This window comes from Caloenas nicobarica, chromosome 13 (genome assembly GCF_036013445.1).
Source record: "Caloenas nicobarica isolate bCalNic1 chromosome 13, bCalNic1.hap1, whole genome shotgun sequence".
NCBI lineage: Eukaryota > Metazoa > Chordata > Aves > Columbiformes > Columbidae > Caloenas > Caloenas nicobarica.
The window spans coordinates 18,822,018-18,841,408 of NC_088257.1; the positions used below are offsets into that span (position 1 = coordinate 18,822,018).

General features: G+C 58.3%; 1 protein-coding gene across 2 annotated transcripts in view; it reads left to right on the top strand.

Annotated features, from left to right (window-relative positions):
• Positions 1 to 708: 708 nt before the first annotated feature.
• PCDH1 (protocadherin 1) overlaps positions 709 to 19,391 on the top strand; it is a 52,781-nt gene continuing 34,098 nt past the window's right edge. For both annotated transcript variants that reach the window (XM_065644417.1, XM_065644418.1), the window contains exons 1-3: positions 709 to 1,036; positions 6,702 to 7,516; positions 9,110 to 11,302. In XM_065644417.1, the coding sequence (XP_065500489.1) occupies positions 973 to 1,036; positions 6,702 to 7,516; positions 9,110 to 11,302 (3,072 nt within the window). In that variant the 5' untranslated portion in view covers positions 709 to 972. The remainder of the gene's footprint in view (positions 1,037 to 6,701; positions 7,517 to 9,109; positions 11,303 to 19,391) is intronic.

Sequence of the window (19,391 nt, forward strand, 5' to 3'; positions counted from 1 at the left end):
GCAGAGGTGACACAGCTTGTGATGGCACCGCAAGGGCAGCCGGGAGCTCACAGGTGCTCTCTGCTCCCACGTCCCGACACCCTGCAATGAAAAGCATGATTCACCAAGGTGTAATGGGAGGGGACAGTTGCTTTACCTCACCCAGGCAGGGCTGCAGGAGCCATTGCTTCCAGTCTGCCGGGAGTCCTGCTCGGCTGGGGGGATCGGAGGAGGGGCTGGCACAGCACCCTGGTGGGCTCGCTCCTATGGGGAGGGGTCCTTAGCAAAGCGGGGTGCCCTGCCAGCCGGCCCCCCTTTCCCCGTGTAGTGGGGCTGCAGGGATGTGAAGCGCCGGGTGGAAAAACAAATGAGTAAATAAATTCGAGCGCCGGGAGGGGAGCGAAAGGGAAGACCCGTCCCACGCGTGTGCGGGTGAGAAGTGGAGAGGTCCCCGGAGGGAGGAGGTCCCGGGGGGCTGCGAGGATCCCCCCCACCTTCTCCACCGCCACGGGGCTTAGCGCGGTGCCTGCAGCCCGGAGCCAGGCGGGCTCTGCCCGGCAGCCGATGCCCGCCGGTCCTGGCCCGGCTGGGCTCGAGATCTGATAAGGAGCCGGAGCTCCACCTCCCCGTGGTGGCGGCGAGAGGCGGAGGCAGCGGGGAGGTGGGGGGGGAAGGGGCCGTGCCTGCGCTGCGCTTCCCTTGCACATCCTCACACACACCGAGGGACGGAGGCGGGCACGGACGGAGCTGCCCACCGGGGCTGCCGCCAGCCCTGTCGCCGCCGCTCCGCCGGAGGAGCCGCAGCCCCGGCCCGGAGAAGGGGGGCGGTTCCCACGGGACATTTTTTTCCTTGTCTCCCATCCTTTTTTCTTTTTTTTTTCTTTTTTTTTTCTTTTCTTTTTTTTTTTTTTTTAAATTTGCTTTTCATCCGTGGATAACGATCGAGAGGAGCCGGGAGGGCGGGAGGAGCCCGGTCCCGGCGGGGAGGAGGCGATGCAGACGCCGCTGGATCAGCGCGCAGGGGGCCAGCACGGAGCGCAGCGCCGTCCGCATCCAAGTAAGAGCTGCGCTAGGACCGGGAGCCCCCGCACCGCGGCCGCACAGAGCTGCGGTGCGGTGCGGAGCGGGGCGGGATACCCCGGGCGGGAGCGCGGGGAATCCCGCTCCGCGCTTCTCCGTGCCGGGCTGCGCGGGGCTCCGTGGGCAGCGGCGGCGGGCGGCTCCCGGTTACCGGTCCCGCCGGCGCTGCCACTTGTTGTGCGCGGAGCGGGGCGAGCCCGGCGCGGGCAGGGTGGGTCGGTGGCGTGGGGTGGCTCTGGGTGTGTGACTGGGTCGGGGTGAGCCCGTTTGTTTTTTATTTTTTTGTCCCGTCGGGGGTGGCTCTGGGTGTGTGCGCCCGGGGTGTGAGCGCAGCTCGGGGTGCGCTGGTGCGTGGGAGCGAGAGAAGTTGCGGATGGGAACCGGCTGGGAGCCGGGGCGAGCGCTGGGTGCTGGAGCGGGGCTGTGCGGGTGTATGTGTGTGCGGGAGGAGCGGGGTGAAGGGGTCTAGCAGGTGACTCCGTGGCGAGGTGTCCCTGCGTGGGTGTGCGTGTGGCAGCGGGGTGTGGGTTCCAGGAGCGATGCGGGATGCGGGTGTGTGCGGGGAGCGGGGTATCTCTCGGTACGTGTATTACCGAGGGATGTGTGTGCTAGTGAGTGTGTCAGCGGGCTGTGCGTGCATCCACCTCAGAAAAATCCCTGTTTCCCCGCCTTTACGCCAAGCTGAGTGTGAAGCCGGTGCCGGGAGAGCGGCTCCGGTGATTTTTCCACGGGTGTCTGCGTGTCTGTGCATGTACGTCTGTGTGTGTGCGGGGCTGGCAGGACGCGCCCCGGTCATCTCCCGGGGCTCGCCGGAGAGCGGCGGAGCGGGGCGCTCCGTGCCCGGAGCTTCAGCCCGGGCAGCCGCGCCGGGGGCCGGGGAGCCGCGGCCGCAGCGGCCGGGGAAAGGAGCCCGGCTCCAGCCTCCCTCCAGCCGGCGGGGTCGGGGGGAAACGGGAGCCGCGGCTTTCCCCGGCACCCTGCGAGATAGAGGGTCCCCTATCCCCCTTCCTAAAGCCCCCCGGCCCCTCCAGGCTGCGGTCCTGGAGAAGAGCCGTTCCCGCTGCTGCTGGTTCCCTGCGGCCCTGCCGAGGTGTTTCAGGCCCGCGACATTTTTGCTTTCCCCCAGAACTCCCCTTCAGGCTGGGATGACGAGCAGGATGGTGGCCGTGGGGGGGGACAGGATCCCACTGGATCCCGGTGAGGCTGTGGGGGACCCCCGGGGTGGAAGGATCGGAGCTGCCGCCCTGGGAAGGCTCTGACAGGTCTCTGCCTCACTGGCTACTGGACTTGGAAAGGATGTGGAGAAGGAGGCAGGAGGAGGGGAGGGCCCGGGGATTCGCCCTCTTTTCATCACTATGCAGCTCCTAAGAGATGATTTTGGGGTAAAGCTGTTCACAAGTGAGTGGGGTTCCTCGTTGTGGGGTGCTCCGGCTCAGGGTGCTTGGGCCCAGCCTGGATAAATGCTGAGCAGCCGCAGCAGCAGCCAGAGCTGGAGAAACTGTGGGACGTGCCACTAAATGCCCAGGATTCAGCCCATCTGTACCTTCCGATGCAGGACTGAACATCAGTGGCCTTTTTTTGGACAATATGGTCCTTGATCTCAGCCCCTTTCGTGGAGCGGAGCCGTGATGAGCATTTGCTGCTTGCTCGGATGTTGCTCCAGCTCTGAGCGTCAGAGCAGAGCTTGGGGGGGTGGGGGGGTGGGAGATTAGTACTTGTGTGCTCAGTGCAGGCTTTGGATAGACTTGTAAGCATGGCTTGGAGCCACGCAATCAGCCGTTGGGAGCAATAAGAGGGTGGACTTTGGTGCCCGTTCCCGGAGCGGTGCTGCCTTCTGTGGAACGGGGCCAAGGGGCTGTGGGAATCACAGGGAACACAGGCTTGTTCAAGCAGTTGCTTAAATTCTCAGTGCTTTATAACCTCTCTCTCATTAGGGCTTGTTTTCTTTTCGGGAGGGATGGCTGAATTCTGTAGGATTTTGCATGCCACTGTCCTCTGAGAGCTTCCCAGTCATGCATTAAGCAGCGTGACTAACGCCTCTCTCATGTGGTTCAGTCTCTCTCACACTCTCCCCGTAGGGAGAATTGTGTGTGTGGAAGAATAGTTGTTTTGGGAGGGGTTTTTATTTTTAAGTACTCTGTGCTCTGCCAGCAGGTCGGAAAAAGGTGCCTGGCACCAGAGAAGAAAGTGTGGGATGGTCCTTAGATCCCATGGGAAAATAGCCTAATGCCTTGGACTGGCCCCTGGGAAGCCTCTGTCTCCTGCACAGACGTGCTTTTCCCCGGTTGTGGAGGCTTCTGCCTCCTCCTCTTCCTCACACCAAGCTTGGGGCCCTCACATCTGCGCTGTGTCATTCGCACCCTTAGGCACCAAGCAGGATTCCTTACCCCGGTGAACCCGGGGCCCCTCACACCCTCTGGCGGTCCCTTTTGGGGTGACGGTCCCATTCGGCCCCAGCCCCCCTCTTCCTTCAGCCTCCCTGCTTTGGAGGGTTCCTTCACCTGTGGGAACAGGGCTTGGGTTCAGGCTCCAACCTCTTTCTTGGAGTAGAAAGCATGGGTGCTGGGCACCCTTGGGTGACTCCCTTCCTCATTCAGGCTGGCAGAGAGCTCCTGGTGTTTCCAGCGCCTGGGTCCCTCCCTCCTGGCTCAGTCAGGGCTGCATGAGGCATCACCCTGTGTTGGGACTTTTACCTTTACCTGTGATCTTCCACCTCACCCCAAGGCTTAGTCAGGACGGTGCTACGTCATTGGCAGCTGGGGCCCAGCCTAGTGCAAACAGGCTTGTGCAAACAGCCCAGTGACGGATGCAGGTGCCTCTCCTGGATGGGGCATCCTCCGGGAGCACCTTCCCAGCGGCTGGGGCTGCCCATCTTCCCCTTCTCCCCCTTCTCGCTGCACAGCCATTTCCAAAGGGCACACAGGGCAACAGAGTGATGAAGCTCAGTGTGGGTTCAGATACCCCATGAAGGCAGATGGACGTGTTGGGGGGCCTGGGGCAAGCACACATGCGTGCTGTGGGCAGACACGCACGTGACCCAGCCAGGGTGTGCACACACACAAGTACCTCTGCATGGGGTGACATCATACGAATGCACAGCCGGTGACGACAGGGGCATGCACACATGCTCCCCCTGCGCAGGCACGCGCGTTGCTTGGTGCACGCACACATGCGCTCGGTGCAGGGATGCAAACTCGTGTCTGGTGCACAGGGTGTCCCAGGGCAGGCATGGATGTGCTCCTCACAGTGCGTGCATGCGTGTGGCACATCTGCACACCCTGCTAGTGCACAAGTGTGCATGTGCATGCTTTGTCCTACAGACACACAGATGTGCTCTGGGCAGGTGCACACACACACCCAAACACCCATAGTGCACAGACAGATACATGCATAGTCACTGCAGATGCATGCGTGTGTGTGTACACGCATTGCTGGATTTTGCCTGTATTGATGCAGAGACGTATTGTGTTTCTGCTCAGCTTCTTACCCTCTCCATCCTCAGCCCTGTGCAGGAGTCTTGTTTGCCTCCTCTTGTCCTCCCAGGTTCATACGTCTCAGAGGCATCCACACACAGCGCTGGTCTGGACAGTTATGGATGCCCTCAGCAAGGTGGCAATACCTCTTTTCTGCATGAAGAACGTCTGCAGGAGAAGGGAGCAGGGTCAGGCTAGGGCCTGCGTCAGGACCATGGTTTCATCTCCAGAAACAGATATTTTCACCTGTGGAGGGAGAGCTCCTCTCTTCCATGCCACGGATGAAGCAGTTGTTCATGGGGAAGCGGATGGGTGGAGGGACTGGAAGCTGCTGGCTTGTGGAAAGTATCTGAGTGGGCAGTGCAGGATGCTCCACTTGTTGAGGATCTGTACGATGCTGGGATCTGCACAGGGAATCAGGCAATTGCTATGTGTGACACCACAGTGGGGAGATGGTGGAGGAACGTTCACCCATCCCACAGGCCGGGTACAGACTATGGAGAGAGCAAATGATGGGAGTGGGGAGAGAGGGTTGCTGCTGTGGGGCTATGGCAGATTCTTGTGGCTGTTGATTTTAGGGCATCCAACCACCCAACTTGGCTTTCCGGGTGCCAGTGAGCTGGGCTGCACCCCTTCACGGCTCAGCAGAAGCTGTGTGGGTGTACCTGGACCATGGAGAAGGAAGGTGCGTTCCCAGAACGGAAAGCGGCGGACGAGAAGACTGGTGGCCAGGCACAGCACCAGGCAGAGGCTTGGTGACAGGGCATGTGGCTTTGTACAGAAGGGGACAGTCTCTCTGGGGCTGGCAATGCGCCTGGCACTGCCTCTGCAGTGTGTGCATACTGGGAGGAGGTTTCCAGTGGCTGGGTGCCTGTGGTGCAGCGTGTGCAGTGTGTGTCTCTGCAATGCAGGGGGGCAGCACTGCTGTCACTGCCTCTGCAGCGGGCGGAATGGACATTGGGACAGTGTGGGGCTGTCCCTGTGGTGCAGGGTGGGCACCCAGTGCAGGCGTGCAGTGTCCCAGTCTGGAGTGGGAGGGAACAGAAAGGAAGAGTGTGTCTGCAGTGAGGGAAGGGAACAGTATTTGCTGGCACAGGGTGTGGGGTTGCCTAGTGACTGTGCAGCAGAGGGGAGATGCTGTGCCTGCCATTGCAGTGTGCTGGGGCTGTGCAGTGCTACTGCTCCTCGGGGACACACGGGGTCTGCCTATGGGGTCTGTCTGCACAGCAGTGCAGGGTGGGCAGTGAGTCTGTGTCCTGCTTTTTCTGCCAGGGGTGCACGGGGATGCCAGTGCCCTGCATGCAGTGCAGGATGGATGATGCATGGGGCTCCTGCATCCCTGAAGTGCCGGGTGGGTGGTGTCTTTGTATCTGGCAGTGTGAGGCTGGCAGTGCCGCCTGTGTCGGCAGCGCAGGGAGGGCACTGCCCTGTGTCTCTGCAGTGATGGATTGGAGTTAGCTCTGTATCCTGGTAATGCCCCATGTCAGTGCAGTGCTGGATGGGTGGCAGCCCTGCATCCCTGCATCGCCCCGTGTCCCTGCAGTGCTGGATGGGTAGCAGCCCACCATCTCTGCAGAGCAGGCAGAGCCCCTGCCCCACTTTTGGTGCTCCTGGCTCTGGAGGGCTGATGGATGTGGGCAGTGCCGCTGTGTCCCCACCATGCGTGGCAGGCAGTGTCCCTGCAGTGCGTGGCGCACAATGCTCCTGTGTTTCTGTGGTGAGAAGCTGCCTCTGCGCCTGGCCGGCTCCCATCGGGTTGCTGGCAGCAGGCTGCGTGCAGTCTACCCTGTTAGTGTGCCTCGTTGGGTCTAATTACAGTTTGCGTGGTGACGAAGAGGGTGGACAGTGGCAGGAGTGGTAGTGCAAGTGACAGGAAGCCGGGACTGAGGTTTCAGTGACAGAGTTGCTCACTCAAGCAGGGCGTTGCAGGAACTTTGCAAGCCGGAACTGGCCCTCCCGGGCACTTGCTTGCCGAGGCTGCCAGGAGACTGTGGCAGGGGTCAGCTCTGGCCGGCAAGCCCCTGAACGCTCTTCCCTTTGGGGGGCTGCTTTAGGACCATGTGCAGTCCTGCATGGCACCCAAAGGGATACGCCAGGAAAGTGGGTTGGGGAGGAGAGGTCCTGGGGACTGGGGGCTGTCTGACCTCTCGTGTCTGTGTCTCCTTGCAGCTCCCCTGCAGCGCAGGATGAAACTGCTGGCATCCTGCCTGGGCCTGTGGCTCCTCTTCCAGCTCCCTGCCCTGGTCTCTGGGACACGTGTGGTCTACAAAGTGCAGGAGGAACAACCTCCCAACACCCTCATAGGGAGCCTGGCCTCTGACTATGGCTTCCCAGACGTGGGGCACCTCTACAAGCTAGAAGTGGGGGCCCCATACCTACGTGTGGATGGTAAGACTGGGGACATCTACACCACAGAGACCTCCATCGACCGGGAGAGCCTGCGTGAATGCCAGTACCTGCTGCCTGGAGAGCCCTGCTTTCTGGAGTTCGAAGTGTCCATCACTGACCTGATCTTGAACAGCAGCCCACGCCTGCTCGAGGGGCAGATAGAGGTGCTCGATATCAATGACAACACCCCCAACTTTGCCTCACCTGTTCTCACCCTCTCCATCCCTGAAAACACTAACATCGGGACGCTCTTCCCCATCCCCCTAGCCATGGACAGGGACTCAGGCCCCAACGGCGTTGCCTCATACGAGCTGACGGCTGGTCCGGAGGCGCAGGAACTCTTTGGGCTGCAGGTGGCAGAGGATCAGGATGAGAAGCAGCCACAGCTGATCGTCATGGGGAACCTGGACCGGGAGCAGTGGGACTCCTACGATCTGACCATTAAGGTGCAGGATGGAGGCAACCCCCCACGGGCGAGCAGCGCCCTGCTTCGCATCACCATCCTGGACATGAACGACAACGCGCCCAAGTTTGAGAAGGCCCTGTATGAGGCAGAGCTCTCTGAAAACAGCCCCGTGGGGCACTCTGTCCTCCAGGTGAGTGCAGGGGCTTTCTTCTCCTCCCCAACTCCCCTCCTGCCTGGCTGCAGCAGGGACAACCGGGGAAGCATTTATATGGCCGCTTGCTGCCATGGTTCCTCAAGGGATGAGGGAGCCTAGAAGGGCTACAAGCCAGAGGAACCCACAGTGTCACCTGGGGCCAATGGGCAGGCAGGTCCCTGGGATGTCACATCTGCTAAAATGAGGTTGAAAAGGATGTGCAGGGAGGTGCAGCCAGAGCGGGGGCTGCAGGACACAACAGGGGGGCAGCAGCAGGGCTGGGTGGGTAGGTGGGAGCAAGGCTGCAGGTTACAGGAGGGCTGGGATCCGAGGTCCACAGGGAGGCTGGCTTCATGCCAGAGCGGTCTCAATGCTGCCCGCAGACAAGACATAGACCCTTTCATAAGTTGCATTCCCTTGGCCGCTCTGTGGAAACTCAGGCTTGCACAGGAGATGGGGGGCAGGCAGCACCCCTGCTGCCCATCTCGGGGAACTCCCCATGACTCCGGGGGGCCCTCGCTGTCTGCAGGAGCCTGGGGCTCTGCTCTGTCTCAGGCAGCAGTGCAAACCAGCCCGGGGAGCCCGAGGGGTTGGATCTCGGTGGATTCGGCTTAGAGGGGGCATTGAGATGATAGTAGCCGACATCTGTTTATCTGCAGCTGCCATCTTAATAAGCGGAGCACGGCCAGCTCTCATCTGCTTGCTAATTCTGATGTGAATTTTTTTAAGAATTCATTTTTCACTGTTAAGAGAATGGAAGTTGGAAGCAGATAAGGGAGCCGCGCGGCCAGGAGGAGAATGGGCTGAGACGCCGCTGCTGCCATTGCTCAGCTTTTATCTTTCAGGGGGAAAATGACTTCCACCTTTTTTGTGAGTGGAGGTAAAAGGTGGAATTTACATTTAACAACTTTCGTTCTCCATCCAAATCTGCTGAGCAAGATAACAGCAGAGCAGCAAATGGTGCAGAGAAGAGGCTGCTCGGAGAGCCGATTAGGGAGGCAAATGTTAGACAAACCTCATCTTCTTTAGAAAGCAAATAATAGGTGTAGAGGCAGGTTTATGCGAATGCAGAGCTCCTGGCAGGCAGGCAGGGATGGCTGGTGCCATGCAAAGCTTGGGCAGCCCCGGTCCCCACTTGGCTGCATCCCTGAATGCTGGAATGGAGCTGCTGCAGCTCCGCACATCCTCACCTTCCTCCTCATCCTCACCTCAGCCTGGCAGTTGCTTGAGCCCCTCTTGGGGAGGGTTTTGCAGAGTGGGCATGGCCAGAGACGTCTCTCCCCGCAGCTGCCTGGGTTGCAGCGGCATGGATTCCCAGAGGATTCCCTACATGCCAGAGCTGGCCGGGAAGGGAGCACGGCCAACCAGCCCAGCCGGTTTTGCTGGAAGAACAAGGAAAAGCCTCCATGCCGGAGGGCCTCTTCCAGCTGCTCTGCCGGTCCCAGGCTCTTTGCCCCATAGTCGTTGGCCCCAGAAGAGGTAATCCTGGCTTTTCCCCCCAGAGGAGGCTGTGGTGGGCAGAGTGGCAGTTTGCAGAGAGGCTTATGCCGCCTTGCCCTCCTGCTCATCGTTTATACCTCCACCCTGCAGGTGAAAGCCAACGACTCGGACCAGGGCGCCAATGCCGAGATCGACTACTCCTTCCACCAAGCCTCAGACATGGTGCGTCGGCTGCTGCGCCTGGACCGTGCTACAGGGCTCATCACTGTGCAGGGCCCCATTGACCGCGAGGACGTCAACATCCTTAAGTTCTCTGTCATGGCCAAAGACAAGGGGGCCAACCCCAAAAGCGCCCGCACCCAGGTGGTGGTCACCATCAAGGACATGAATGACAATGCACCCTCCATAGAGATCCGAGGTATTGGGCTCGTCACCCACCAGGATGGCATGGCAAACATCTCGGAGGACGTACCAGTAGAGACAGCAGTGGCTTTGGTGCAGGTGTCTGACCGAGATGAGGGTGAAAATGCCGTGGTGACCTGTGTGGTGGCTGGTGACGTCCCGTTCCAGCTGCGGCAGGCTAGTGAAACAGGGAGTGACAGCAAGAAGAAATATTTCCTGCAGACCACCACGCCGCTGGACTATGAATCGGTGAAGGATTACACTATTGAGATTGTGGCGGTGGATTCAGGGAACCCACCCCTTTCCAGTACCAACTCTTTGAAGGTGCAGGTGATGGATGTGAATGACAACGCGCCTGTCTTTAGTCAGAGCTTCACCGAGGTGGCCTTCCCTGAGAACAATGAGCCAGACGACCTGGTGATGGAGGTGAGCGCCAGTGATGCTGACAGCGGCTCCAATGCCAAACTGGTTTACTCCCTAGTGACAGACCCCTCTTCCAAGGGCTCCTTCACCATTGACCCTGACTCCGGGGAGATCCGGGTGAAGGCGGTGCTGGACCGAGAGCAGCGGGAGCGCTATGAGTTCTTGGTGGTGGCAGCAGACAAGGGCAGCCCCAGCCTTAAGGGCACAGCATCTGTGGCCATCAATGTCATGGACAGGAATGACAACGACCCCAAGTTCATGCTGAGCGGCTACAACTTCTCAGTGATGGAGAACATGCCGCCCCTCAGCCCTGTGGGCATGGTGACAGTGATTGATGCTGACAAAGGAGAAAATGCCCGCATCCAGCTGTCGGTGGAGCAAGACAATGGGGATTTTGTCATCCAGAATGGCACTGGCACCATCCTCTCCAGCATCTCTTTTGACCGGGAGCAGCAGAGCACGTACACCTTCCGACTCAAGGCAGTGGACGGCGGGGATCCTCCCAGGTCTGCCTACGTGGGGGTGACCATCAATGTCTTGGATGAGAATGATAACGCACCCTTCATCACATCGCCCTCCAATGCCACCTACAAACACATCCTGCCCCACACCAGCCCTGGCCAGCAGGTGAGCAAAGTCAAGGCAGAGGACATTGACTCTGGCGTTAACGCGGAGTTGACCTACAGCATCACAGGAGGCAACCCCTTTGAGCTCTTCCAGATCTCCCCGCACAGTGGAGACATCACCCTGGAGAAGGAGATCCTGCGCAAGCACCATGGCCTGCACCGCTTGGTAGTGCGCGTCAACGATAAGGGCAAGCCCTCGCGGCACGGCACGGCGCTGGTCCACTTCTATGTCAATGAGACACTGGCCAACCGCACACTGCTGGACACACTGGTGGGGCACAGCCTGGACACACCACTCGACATAGACATCGCTGGAGACCCCGAATATGAGCGCAGCAAGCAACGAAGCAACATCCTCTTCGGGGTCATCGCCGGCATCGTGGCTGTCACCCTGGTCATTGTGCTGGTTGTCTTGGTGCGCTACTGCCGGCAGCGGGAGGCCAAGAGTGGCTACCAGGCAGGCAAGAAGGAGACCAAGGACCTGTACGCACCCAAGCAGGCCAGCAAGGGTAGCAAGAGCAAGAGCAAGGTGAAGAAGAGCAAGTCCCCGAAGCCTCCCAAGCCCACAGAGGATGAGGAGGAGACAGGGCTGCAGAAATCGCTCAAGTTCAACCTCATGAATGACTCTGTCAGTGACAGCCCCCGAATCCACCTGCCCCTCAACTACCCTCCAGGCAGCCCGGACCTGGGTCGCCACTACCGCTCCAACTCGCCACTGCCTTCTATCCAGCTGCAGCCTCAGTCACCCTCTGCCTCCAAGAAGCACCAAGTGGTGCAGGACCTGCCGGCCACCAACACCTTTGTTGGCACCGGGGACAACAACTCGACGGGCTCCGAGCAGTACTCGGACTACAGCTACCGCACCAATCCCCAGAAATACACCAACAAGCAGGTAGGAGAGCTCATCCTGAGGCCGGCAGCGGCCCCTCCCCTGAACCGGGGAGCCATCTGGACAGAGGTGTGGGAGTGAGCATGGACTGGCCCCCAGCCCTGCATGCACAGTCTTGGGGGATGGCGGAGAACTACCCCGGAGCCGAACCACGGAGCCTGGTTGTAGGGCAGGGAGGGGATGGGGATGGCGGGAGGGGGAGGCCAAAAACTGTCAGAACCCTTGTCAGACCACCCGGGGCTGGGTCCTGGCAGCACTGCCTGGGTGACGGTGACGTGAAGGGTGCTGCATGCGTGTGCCTCTGCATGTGGAGCTCCGAGGAGGGAATCCCACCCACCCCGGGCCCTCTATAGGGACCGGCTCTAAGAGCACCGAGGAGGGCAATGCCCATCCTCCCATCCATCCCTCTGCTTGGGCTGACTCGTGGGGAAGACAGACCGGTCCTGCTCCTGACACAGCTCTGGGCAGCCGGTTTCCAGCCCTGCCCCTCTCTGGGGAGCAGCAAGGAAGGCGCTAGCCTTGCTGTTGCCAGCCCGGCTCTGCTGGTGTGGCTGAACCTTTCACCATCCATACGCAAAGCCGCCCAAAAGGGAGTTTTGCACCAGCTGTGGCTGCCCGGGCAGGTGGGGCTGGGTGGAGGAACAAAGCTCTGCCTTTTTCCCAGGCTCAGGCTCTGGTTTCCCCCAGGCTTGGGCCCTCTGCCATAGCTGGCGCGGAGAAAACCAGGCTTCCCTTAGCGTGAGCATCAGGCCCGGAGCTACGGCTCTGCAGGAGCCGTGCTGCAGCCGTGCAGAGGGGCAGAGCGGATCCCGGGGGCTCGGGTCTGGCCGTGTGCTGGGTTTGGAGCTGGGTCTCATGCTCGGAGCTGGAGGTGCGGGACACCGGGGTCTCTGCTGTGTGCTGCGGTTGGGTCACTGCTCTTGGTCTAGCCAGTGGTTTCTGCTGCGTGCGGGGCAGGGCGGAGGTAGGTCTTGGCTGCGGATGGGGAAAGGCTGCTTGCTGGTATGCACTGGAGCTTAGAGCTGTCCCAGGAGGTCATGGGATGAGCCCAGAGCTTGCAGGACCTTTTTTCCTTGGGCTGTCTGGCCAGTTAGCTTGCATCACATTTCTGCTTTGGCGCCTGTCGCGTCTATCCTTAACTAGCTAGGGAGGGAGTAGGGGGATGAGTGCCTGTGGCTTTGCCTTCTTCCTGGGGCCCTGTGGGTGAGGACCACCCACTCCTCCACCATGCTGTACCCTCTGTGCCCTATGGAGATCCCTGCTCCCTTCTTTGTACCCCAGTGAGTGGCAGGCTGGGCTCCTGCCATGGGGCTGAGCTCAGCTGCCCTGTTGGATTTGACTTCAATAAAGTTTTCTATTTTTGACCGGTTGTGCTTTATTTTCCCTGCCGCCCCTGAAGATGGCCTTGCTCCCAGCAATTTCCCAGGCATATTTTCCATGTCCTCAGCCACTGGAGCACCCAGGCCCCGCAGCACCCAGTAGCAATGCTCACGTGGGCCAGCCATCTCCACAAGCCCTCCAACTGTGCCCCAGCATGGCCAGTCCAGAGGCCTCATGGTACTAACTCCCCCTCCCCAGACTGACATCTCCCATCTCCAGTCACTGCTAGGCCCTCTAAGGAGATGGCCTCCCCAAGGACACAGTTCGCAACACATGCATGTACATACACACGCATATGTACGTGTGGACTCCGAGGCAGTCTGAGCCATGGACCAGTCATCCCAGCTTTCTTCCACCCCAACGTCACCCTGCAGAGCTTCTCCTACTTCATCTCCATGTCCTTTTGAGACCCACCCATGTCCCAGAGCCAGCACATAGAGGAGCAGATCCCTGCCACGCGGTGTCTGGCTAGCATGACCCAAATCCTGCCGGCGAGGGCTGGAAGACACCTGCCTCTCAACTGCCACAGTGCTGGAATCAGGACACACGTGGTTGCAGATAGAACCTTGGTGCGTCAGCAGCGCCGGGGGGGAAGGAAGCACCCAAAGCAAGGTGCTCCCCCCACCCCGGGATGCAATGGGCATCCTTGCAGCGAAGGAGAGGTCCTCCCAGGCTGGTTTACTGGTAGTGGCGGGGCTGTGGGAGGGCGCTGGAGCCAGGCAGCCACGCTCCCCATAAAGATGGCTCTGCCCCTGCCGGCGGGCAGGTCTGGGGTGATGCTGCTGCCATGGGGCTTGCTCAAGGTCTTGTCTCCAGCAGGTTGGAGAGAAGATCGATCTGGTAGGCAGGTGCAGTGCAGCACTCCAACCATCCTACACCCTCCTCCCTCCAGCCAAGCATCACATCTTGGGGACCTCCTCTTTTTCAAATTGGGGCAGACATCCCTGCGCCCGTCACGCCAGCTTCGCCTCTTCCCTGGGGGCTCCAGCCAGCCACACCAGGCTGCTGGAGAAGAGGAGCTCTGGCGCTGGGAGAGATTAGATCATCCAGGGAAACCAGTGGTTCTGGCTTCGGTGGTTTCAGCCCTGTGCCAACCTTGGCTCTCACAGCCTCCTCGTTTGTTTTGCTAACAGCATAAGGTTTTATCTTGAACCATCCAGGAAGTGTCTGGGCCTCCTAGGCAGGCAGGGCTGGGACCTGCGGGGAGATGCGGTGGCTGCAAAGGAGGAAAGGAGACACCAGCAACCACCTCAATAACTAGTGCCTGCAGGGCTGGGCAGGGCAGTCTAGGGGCTTGGCTCAGTGTTGCTATCTGCTTCCCTTTGGGAAAGTTCAGAGAGGAGTTTCCCTTCCTTCCTTGTCCTCAGTAGCTCTTTGATGAACCTGGGGTGACAACACAACCTCTCAGATGCTGGCGTGGGCAGCATCTCTTTCTTCTGCCCGTCTCCCAGGCTCTATCCTTTGGGGCTTTTTTATACTGGGATGGGGGTTCTATGCTACATCCTTTCCTGGCTGCACAAACTCCAGACGGCCCTGAGTCCTTACAGCAACCCCCCCACCATCCGAGAAGCTGTCTGGAGTGGTGTTAACTCCAGCATGCCGCTGCGAGCTCAGCAAAGGTGCCTGCACCTGCCTGCAGGCTCAGGAGCATGGCACAGTATTAATTACTCTCTGCGGGGTGGGAATAAGAGGAATATTGTAGCTGTAAAGGGCAGAAATGAAGTTGTCGTCTTTTAGAATTTAGCTTAGAGTCTCCATAAATTGCAGGCTTAGGTGTTGGCAGATGTCTGGGAAAGTCTCCTACTGTCCTGGGTCAGTGGATTTTTCTCAAGGCCGTTCACATGGAATGAGCTGATAAATGGATCCAGCAACGAGTTGCAGATGGAGCTGAGGGTTCATGGCGGACCTGCCCTGTTTTTTCCCCAGTTTCGGAAAGACACTGAGCTCGGAGCAACTCCCAGGCACTGCAAATCAGCCCCTGCTTCTGGGATCAATTGCACTTGGTTCAGATTTGGCTCTGGCATGCAGAGACCAAATGAGAGAGCGTGTTGGTGAGGTCCTGGGGGCAGCAGTGAGGGGCCTGAACCCCAGCTGTGCTGGGAAGAGTGGCTGGGCTCTGCAAAACACCTATGAATGCACAGTGGCTTGTGAGCATCAATGTGGGGCTTGTAGGAGCTGGGGGAGTACAAGAGCAGGTGAGTGGGTTGTAAAACATGTTGGCTTCTGGGAAGCTGGTGAGGTTGCTAGAGCCCCACGAGCAAGGCAGGAATGTGCAGTGGCTCCGGGCAGGTATGTGCTGGGGGGACTTTGGTTTATGGCAGGGAGGGGTGCCTGTGCCTTGAGAGCACTGCGGGGCATTTGGGACCTCAAGATGAAGAGCTTCAGCCACGGGAGATGAACAATCCTGTTGGTACAGCCTGGCCTGTACAGCCAGAGATGTTGTGAGTGTGCGTGGGCTGTGCTGCAGAGGGAGGTGACAGCGGGGTGTACTCAGCCTGCGTGCCGTGCGTGGGAGGTGACAGTGGGGTGCTCACAGCCTGTACCCCATGCAGGGGTGGCGCAGAGGTGTGCATTGTCTCTGTGACACATGTACAGGCTGTGCGACAGGGCTAGGCAATGCGGGAGAAGGTGGCAAGGGGAGGGGTACAGCCCCTGTCCTTGGAGGAGGTGGCGCAGAGAGGGGTACAACCCCTGTCCTCGGAGGAGGTGGCAGCAGGATTGTGCAGACTGTGTTGCAGCGGGAGGAGGCAACAAAGGACTTACACAACTGGTACCACATGGAGAGGCGGCACAGGGTTATGTGCAAGCTGTACTGTGGAGTAGTGGCAGTGGATGCACACAACCTGTATGTGATGGGAGGGGACAGTGGGGTGTACATAGCGTGCAGCCTTGGCAGGTGATAACTCCTCTGTGAGCAGCATGTCTGCAAAGAGCAGCAACACTTGCTGTCCCTATCCCATTGAGAAGAGCATCGGGTCTCTCCTGCCTGACAGTCCTTGGCACCCCAGCACTTGGGAACTCATCCTTTGCCTCCTTGAAGGCTTGCCCAGCCTGTGCTACCTGCCTGGGGCTCCTCACATGGGGGGCGCTGCCTGGGTGGCTTGTAGGTCTGGCCAGTTCCTCTCTTCCCATCCTGCTGAGACAGATGCTGCTCATTCCTCCCTGCCCTCCTCTTCCTCTCGCTTCTCAGACCCCCAGGCCTGATGCCCATGGAGCCAATGTTGATCTGTGAACACGGGCTTCTCTAGCTTGGATCTGAGAGACTTCTCCTTTTTTTTCCCCTCGCTCTCCCCTCTTTCACAATTGTATCTGCTTGTCTCCATCCTTCTCTCCTGGTCTCTCCTGCTCTGCTCAGGCAGTGACCTCCCCCTTTTCTGTCACTTCCCCCTCCCCATCAGCCTCTCCGGACCGGCTGTCTGCTGGCCCCAGTACAGAGGGATGCTGAGCCCTCCGCAGCGCAGGGCTGATTCCCTGGCTGGCTCAGACAGCCGAGCTCTGGATCCCCTGTGCGATGAAAGCTCTGGCTGTGTGGGCAGCCGCCGGGTCCAAGCCATGCTGATTGATATTCCCAGCACTGCTCTGCCCGCTCGGCCGGGCTCTCAGCTGCAGTGCTGTTCCCTGCGCTCACAGACCAGCCTGGAGCGGGGCCCAGCCCTGCAGCCTGCTTCATCAGGCACCCAAATCCTGGGGTAGAACCCGATTCTGTGGTGGGGTGTGTACCCCAGGCACTTTGTGGTCCCTCCACCCCAAGAGCAGCCAGGAGGCTGTGGGTGGGGTGAAGGGCGGAGGGTGGGATGCAGCTGAAGGGAGTGGAGGGTGGGGTGCTGCTGGGTGAGGACAAAGCTGGGACGTTCTGGGACGGGATGGAGAGGAGGCTGGGGTAATGAGAGGGTGTGTGATGTAGGCCAGGGTGGGGTGTTGTGGGGGAGAGTGAGGGCTAAAGGATGTGTGGAGCAAAGGAACAGAGAGCGGCTCTGTCCCTGGGAACTGTGTCAGCTCAAGGTGGGGAGGGCAGCCCTGGGAGGGCAGCAGCGGAAAGGCGGATGCCGTGTGCTTGTGTCCCCGGAGCTGGTGTCTACCCAGGACCTCCAGTGTGAATTGTGTGCCAGAGCCGTGCAGCTGTGCATGGGCTGACTCATGTGGGGCTGTGCTGGGGAGGGTCGCAAAGACCAGGAGCTCCCCTGCGTGGTTTGTGGGGTCTTGGACAATCAGTCCCTGCAGTACCCTGCCAAACCTCTCTCTTGCAGGCATATTCTTTTGAACGCTGCCCCTGGAGCTGAGCCCTGTGCCAAGCCCAAAGCACCTTTCTCCTGCTCCACCCCCACACATACCTCTCATGTGAGAGCACCTGTCAGTGAAACCCCAGGTATGGCCCATCTCCATGGGAGAGCTGTGCTCCTACCTACTGCCCTGCAAGCCAGCCCAGCCACACTGCAGCTACACAACCCAGGCTCTGGCCTTGGGAGAAACCAAAACGGTCGATGGTTATCACTCCAAAAGGGACTCTTACCACAGTCCCCTGCTCCTTCCATGCCCGAGGAAGCATAGTCTGCTTGGCTGAGGCAGAGGATTGAACATGGGTGAGGAGGAGCCTGGGTGCAGCAGCACAGGCCACCTCTGGCACCTTGGTCTCCCTCTTCTTGTGACCTCTGACACTGGCTGCAGCATCCATTAATCCAACCTGGATGAAGCTCGGTCTCAGTGTCACTAGGAGCCAGGGTCACCTGTGACTCAGATGCACTCAGCCTCTCCCCAGTGGGTCTCCTGTTGACCTTGTCTTCTCTCTGACTTTCTGGACTTTTCTGGAGGTCTCAGTCTGCATGCTTGAGGACCTGCTTTCCATATCCCACCAATAGGATAGGCTTGTTTTCCTCGTGGGGTTCCCAATTCAACCCTGTGGTTGAGAGAACAAGAGGAAGAGGAGGTCAGACAAAGGAACAGAAAGAAAACAACTCCCTGAGATCCCTTAAAAATATCTCCTAGTTGTTTTGCATCAATGTCTTCACATGGTGTAAGTTGTTTACTGCCTCAGTCCTTCAGATGGTCAAAGGAAAGAGTGGGTGGAAGAGCAGGTTTGTGGCAATGACCTGCTAGGAGGGCAGGAGAACATTATCTCATCATTTCCATCCATTTTGGCATTCAGTCATGCCTTGTGGGTCCTGTCCAAAGATCCCTAATGATGCTCCTGCCCCAGAAGGTAAACATCCTTCTGAGTACCTCTTCATTTGCAAAATACCCACCTCCTAATCTACTATCTAAACACGGCAGGGCTGGGCAGCTGGCCGTCGTTTTGGGAGGGTAGCAATTTGCCACCTCTCACTTGGAACTGATCCTTCTCCCTAGCAAAGTTGTGGGGGCAGAGTGCCCTGATTCTGCTCCTCTGAGCCATCTCTAAAAGCCCAAGCGACCTGAAAGCCTGGAGCTATTTAGCTCTCATGTGGCCTGGTTTTCACATGCTCCAGAACTCCCCGACGCTCTTGAGCAGCTGCAAAGCTGCTGCCAGGGCGACTCTGACAGATCCTGTCCCTGCTGTGGGGGGAACTTCTTGTCTGAACTCGGGACTGAGATCGTGCTCTAAATGTCTTGCTAATGTAATGTCTGATGTTCCTCTTACGCTAATCTGTTAATCTTTCTGCTTCTTCATCAAAAGCACTCAAGCTCAGAAGAAAGCAAAATCAGTATTTCAGATGTTTGAAGAGCCCTTCGTTATTATTCAGGCTGGATGAGACCTTTCAGGGTGTTGTGATTCAAGGCCCTGAGAGTGCCTGGAGGAGTTTGGGCTGGCTTTTCTAAGGATTTTGAGTAGCTCACAATTTATTAGGGGCTATCAGGATGTCTTGCCCAGAGAAGAGAGCTCAGAAACCTTCTCTAATGTCCAGGAAATTTTGCTTGAGCCACAATCTGTCCTCAGCTTGTCCACACCACGGGTCCTGTGCCAGTAAGAGTGGTAATGCCAGACCAGTGCAGGTACAATAAGTGGCCTTAACAACCCTTACAAGATCACTTGTCTTTCCTGTTTGATCTCTCCAAATGAAGGCTTGTCTTACCCAGTATCATTATACCTCGTTAGGTGCAGGTTGCTCGCAGACCATTGAAGTGAGGGCTGCCGGTGTCTAGAGTGTGTTGGTGCACAGACTTACAGAATAGACACAGTCCCTTGACCAAGCAGGAAAGGCTTCTGCCCTTTGCCTATGGAAACAGAGGTGGTTAGAAAACAGGGATGCAATCAGGGGAAAATTTTCAACTTTTAAAAAAAAAATATCAGCCAGAATTGATTTTTTTTTTTTTCTCTTTTGGCTCAAGTCCATCAACGGACATAGGTGTATAAATATATATAGAGAGAGTAATAATTTCTAGAGTTGCATTTCTGACTGACCTTTTTGAATTCAGCTTCATAATTAATACTTGGCTTGAATTCTGAAGTGAAAGTTACGTTTGCAAGAGCATCATTTTTTCGTTTCTACGTGTCAGCAAGGATATCCCCCCTGCCCTAACGCTGAGATAAGAATCTCACTTGAAAAAGGATCTGATTTCAACAAATTGACATTTTCTCCATGCAAAGTGTTCTGTTGAAGCATTCCTGCTTATGTCTCTTTTTTTAGAGTCCTGAGTCTATGACTTGGGACCCCCTGCTCCCCCCAGAGCTTTCAATACTGTCTGTCAGCTCCACTGGGTGCAACTGGGAGTCAGATTAGCTCATTATTTTCCCAGC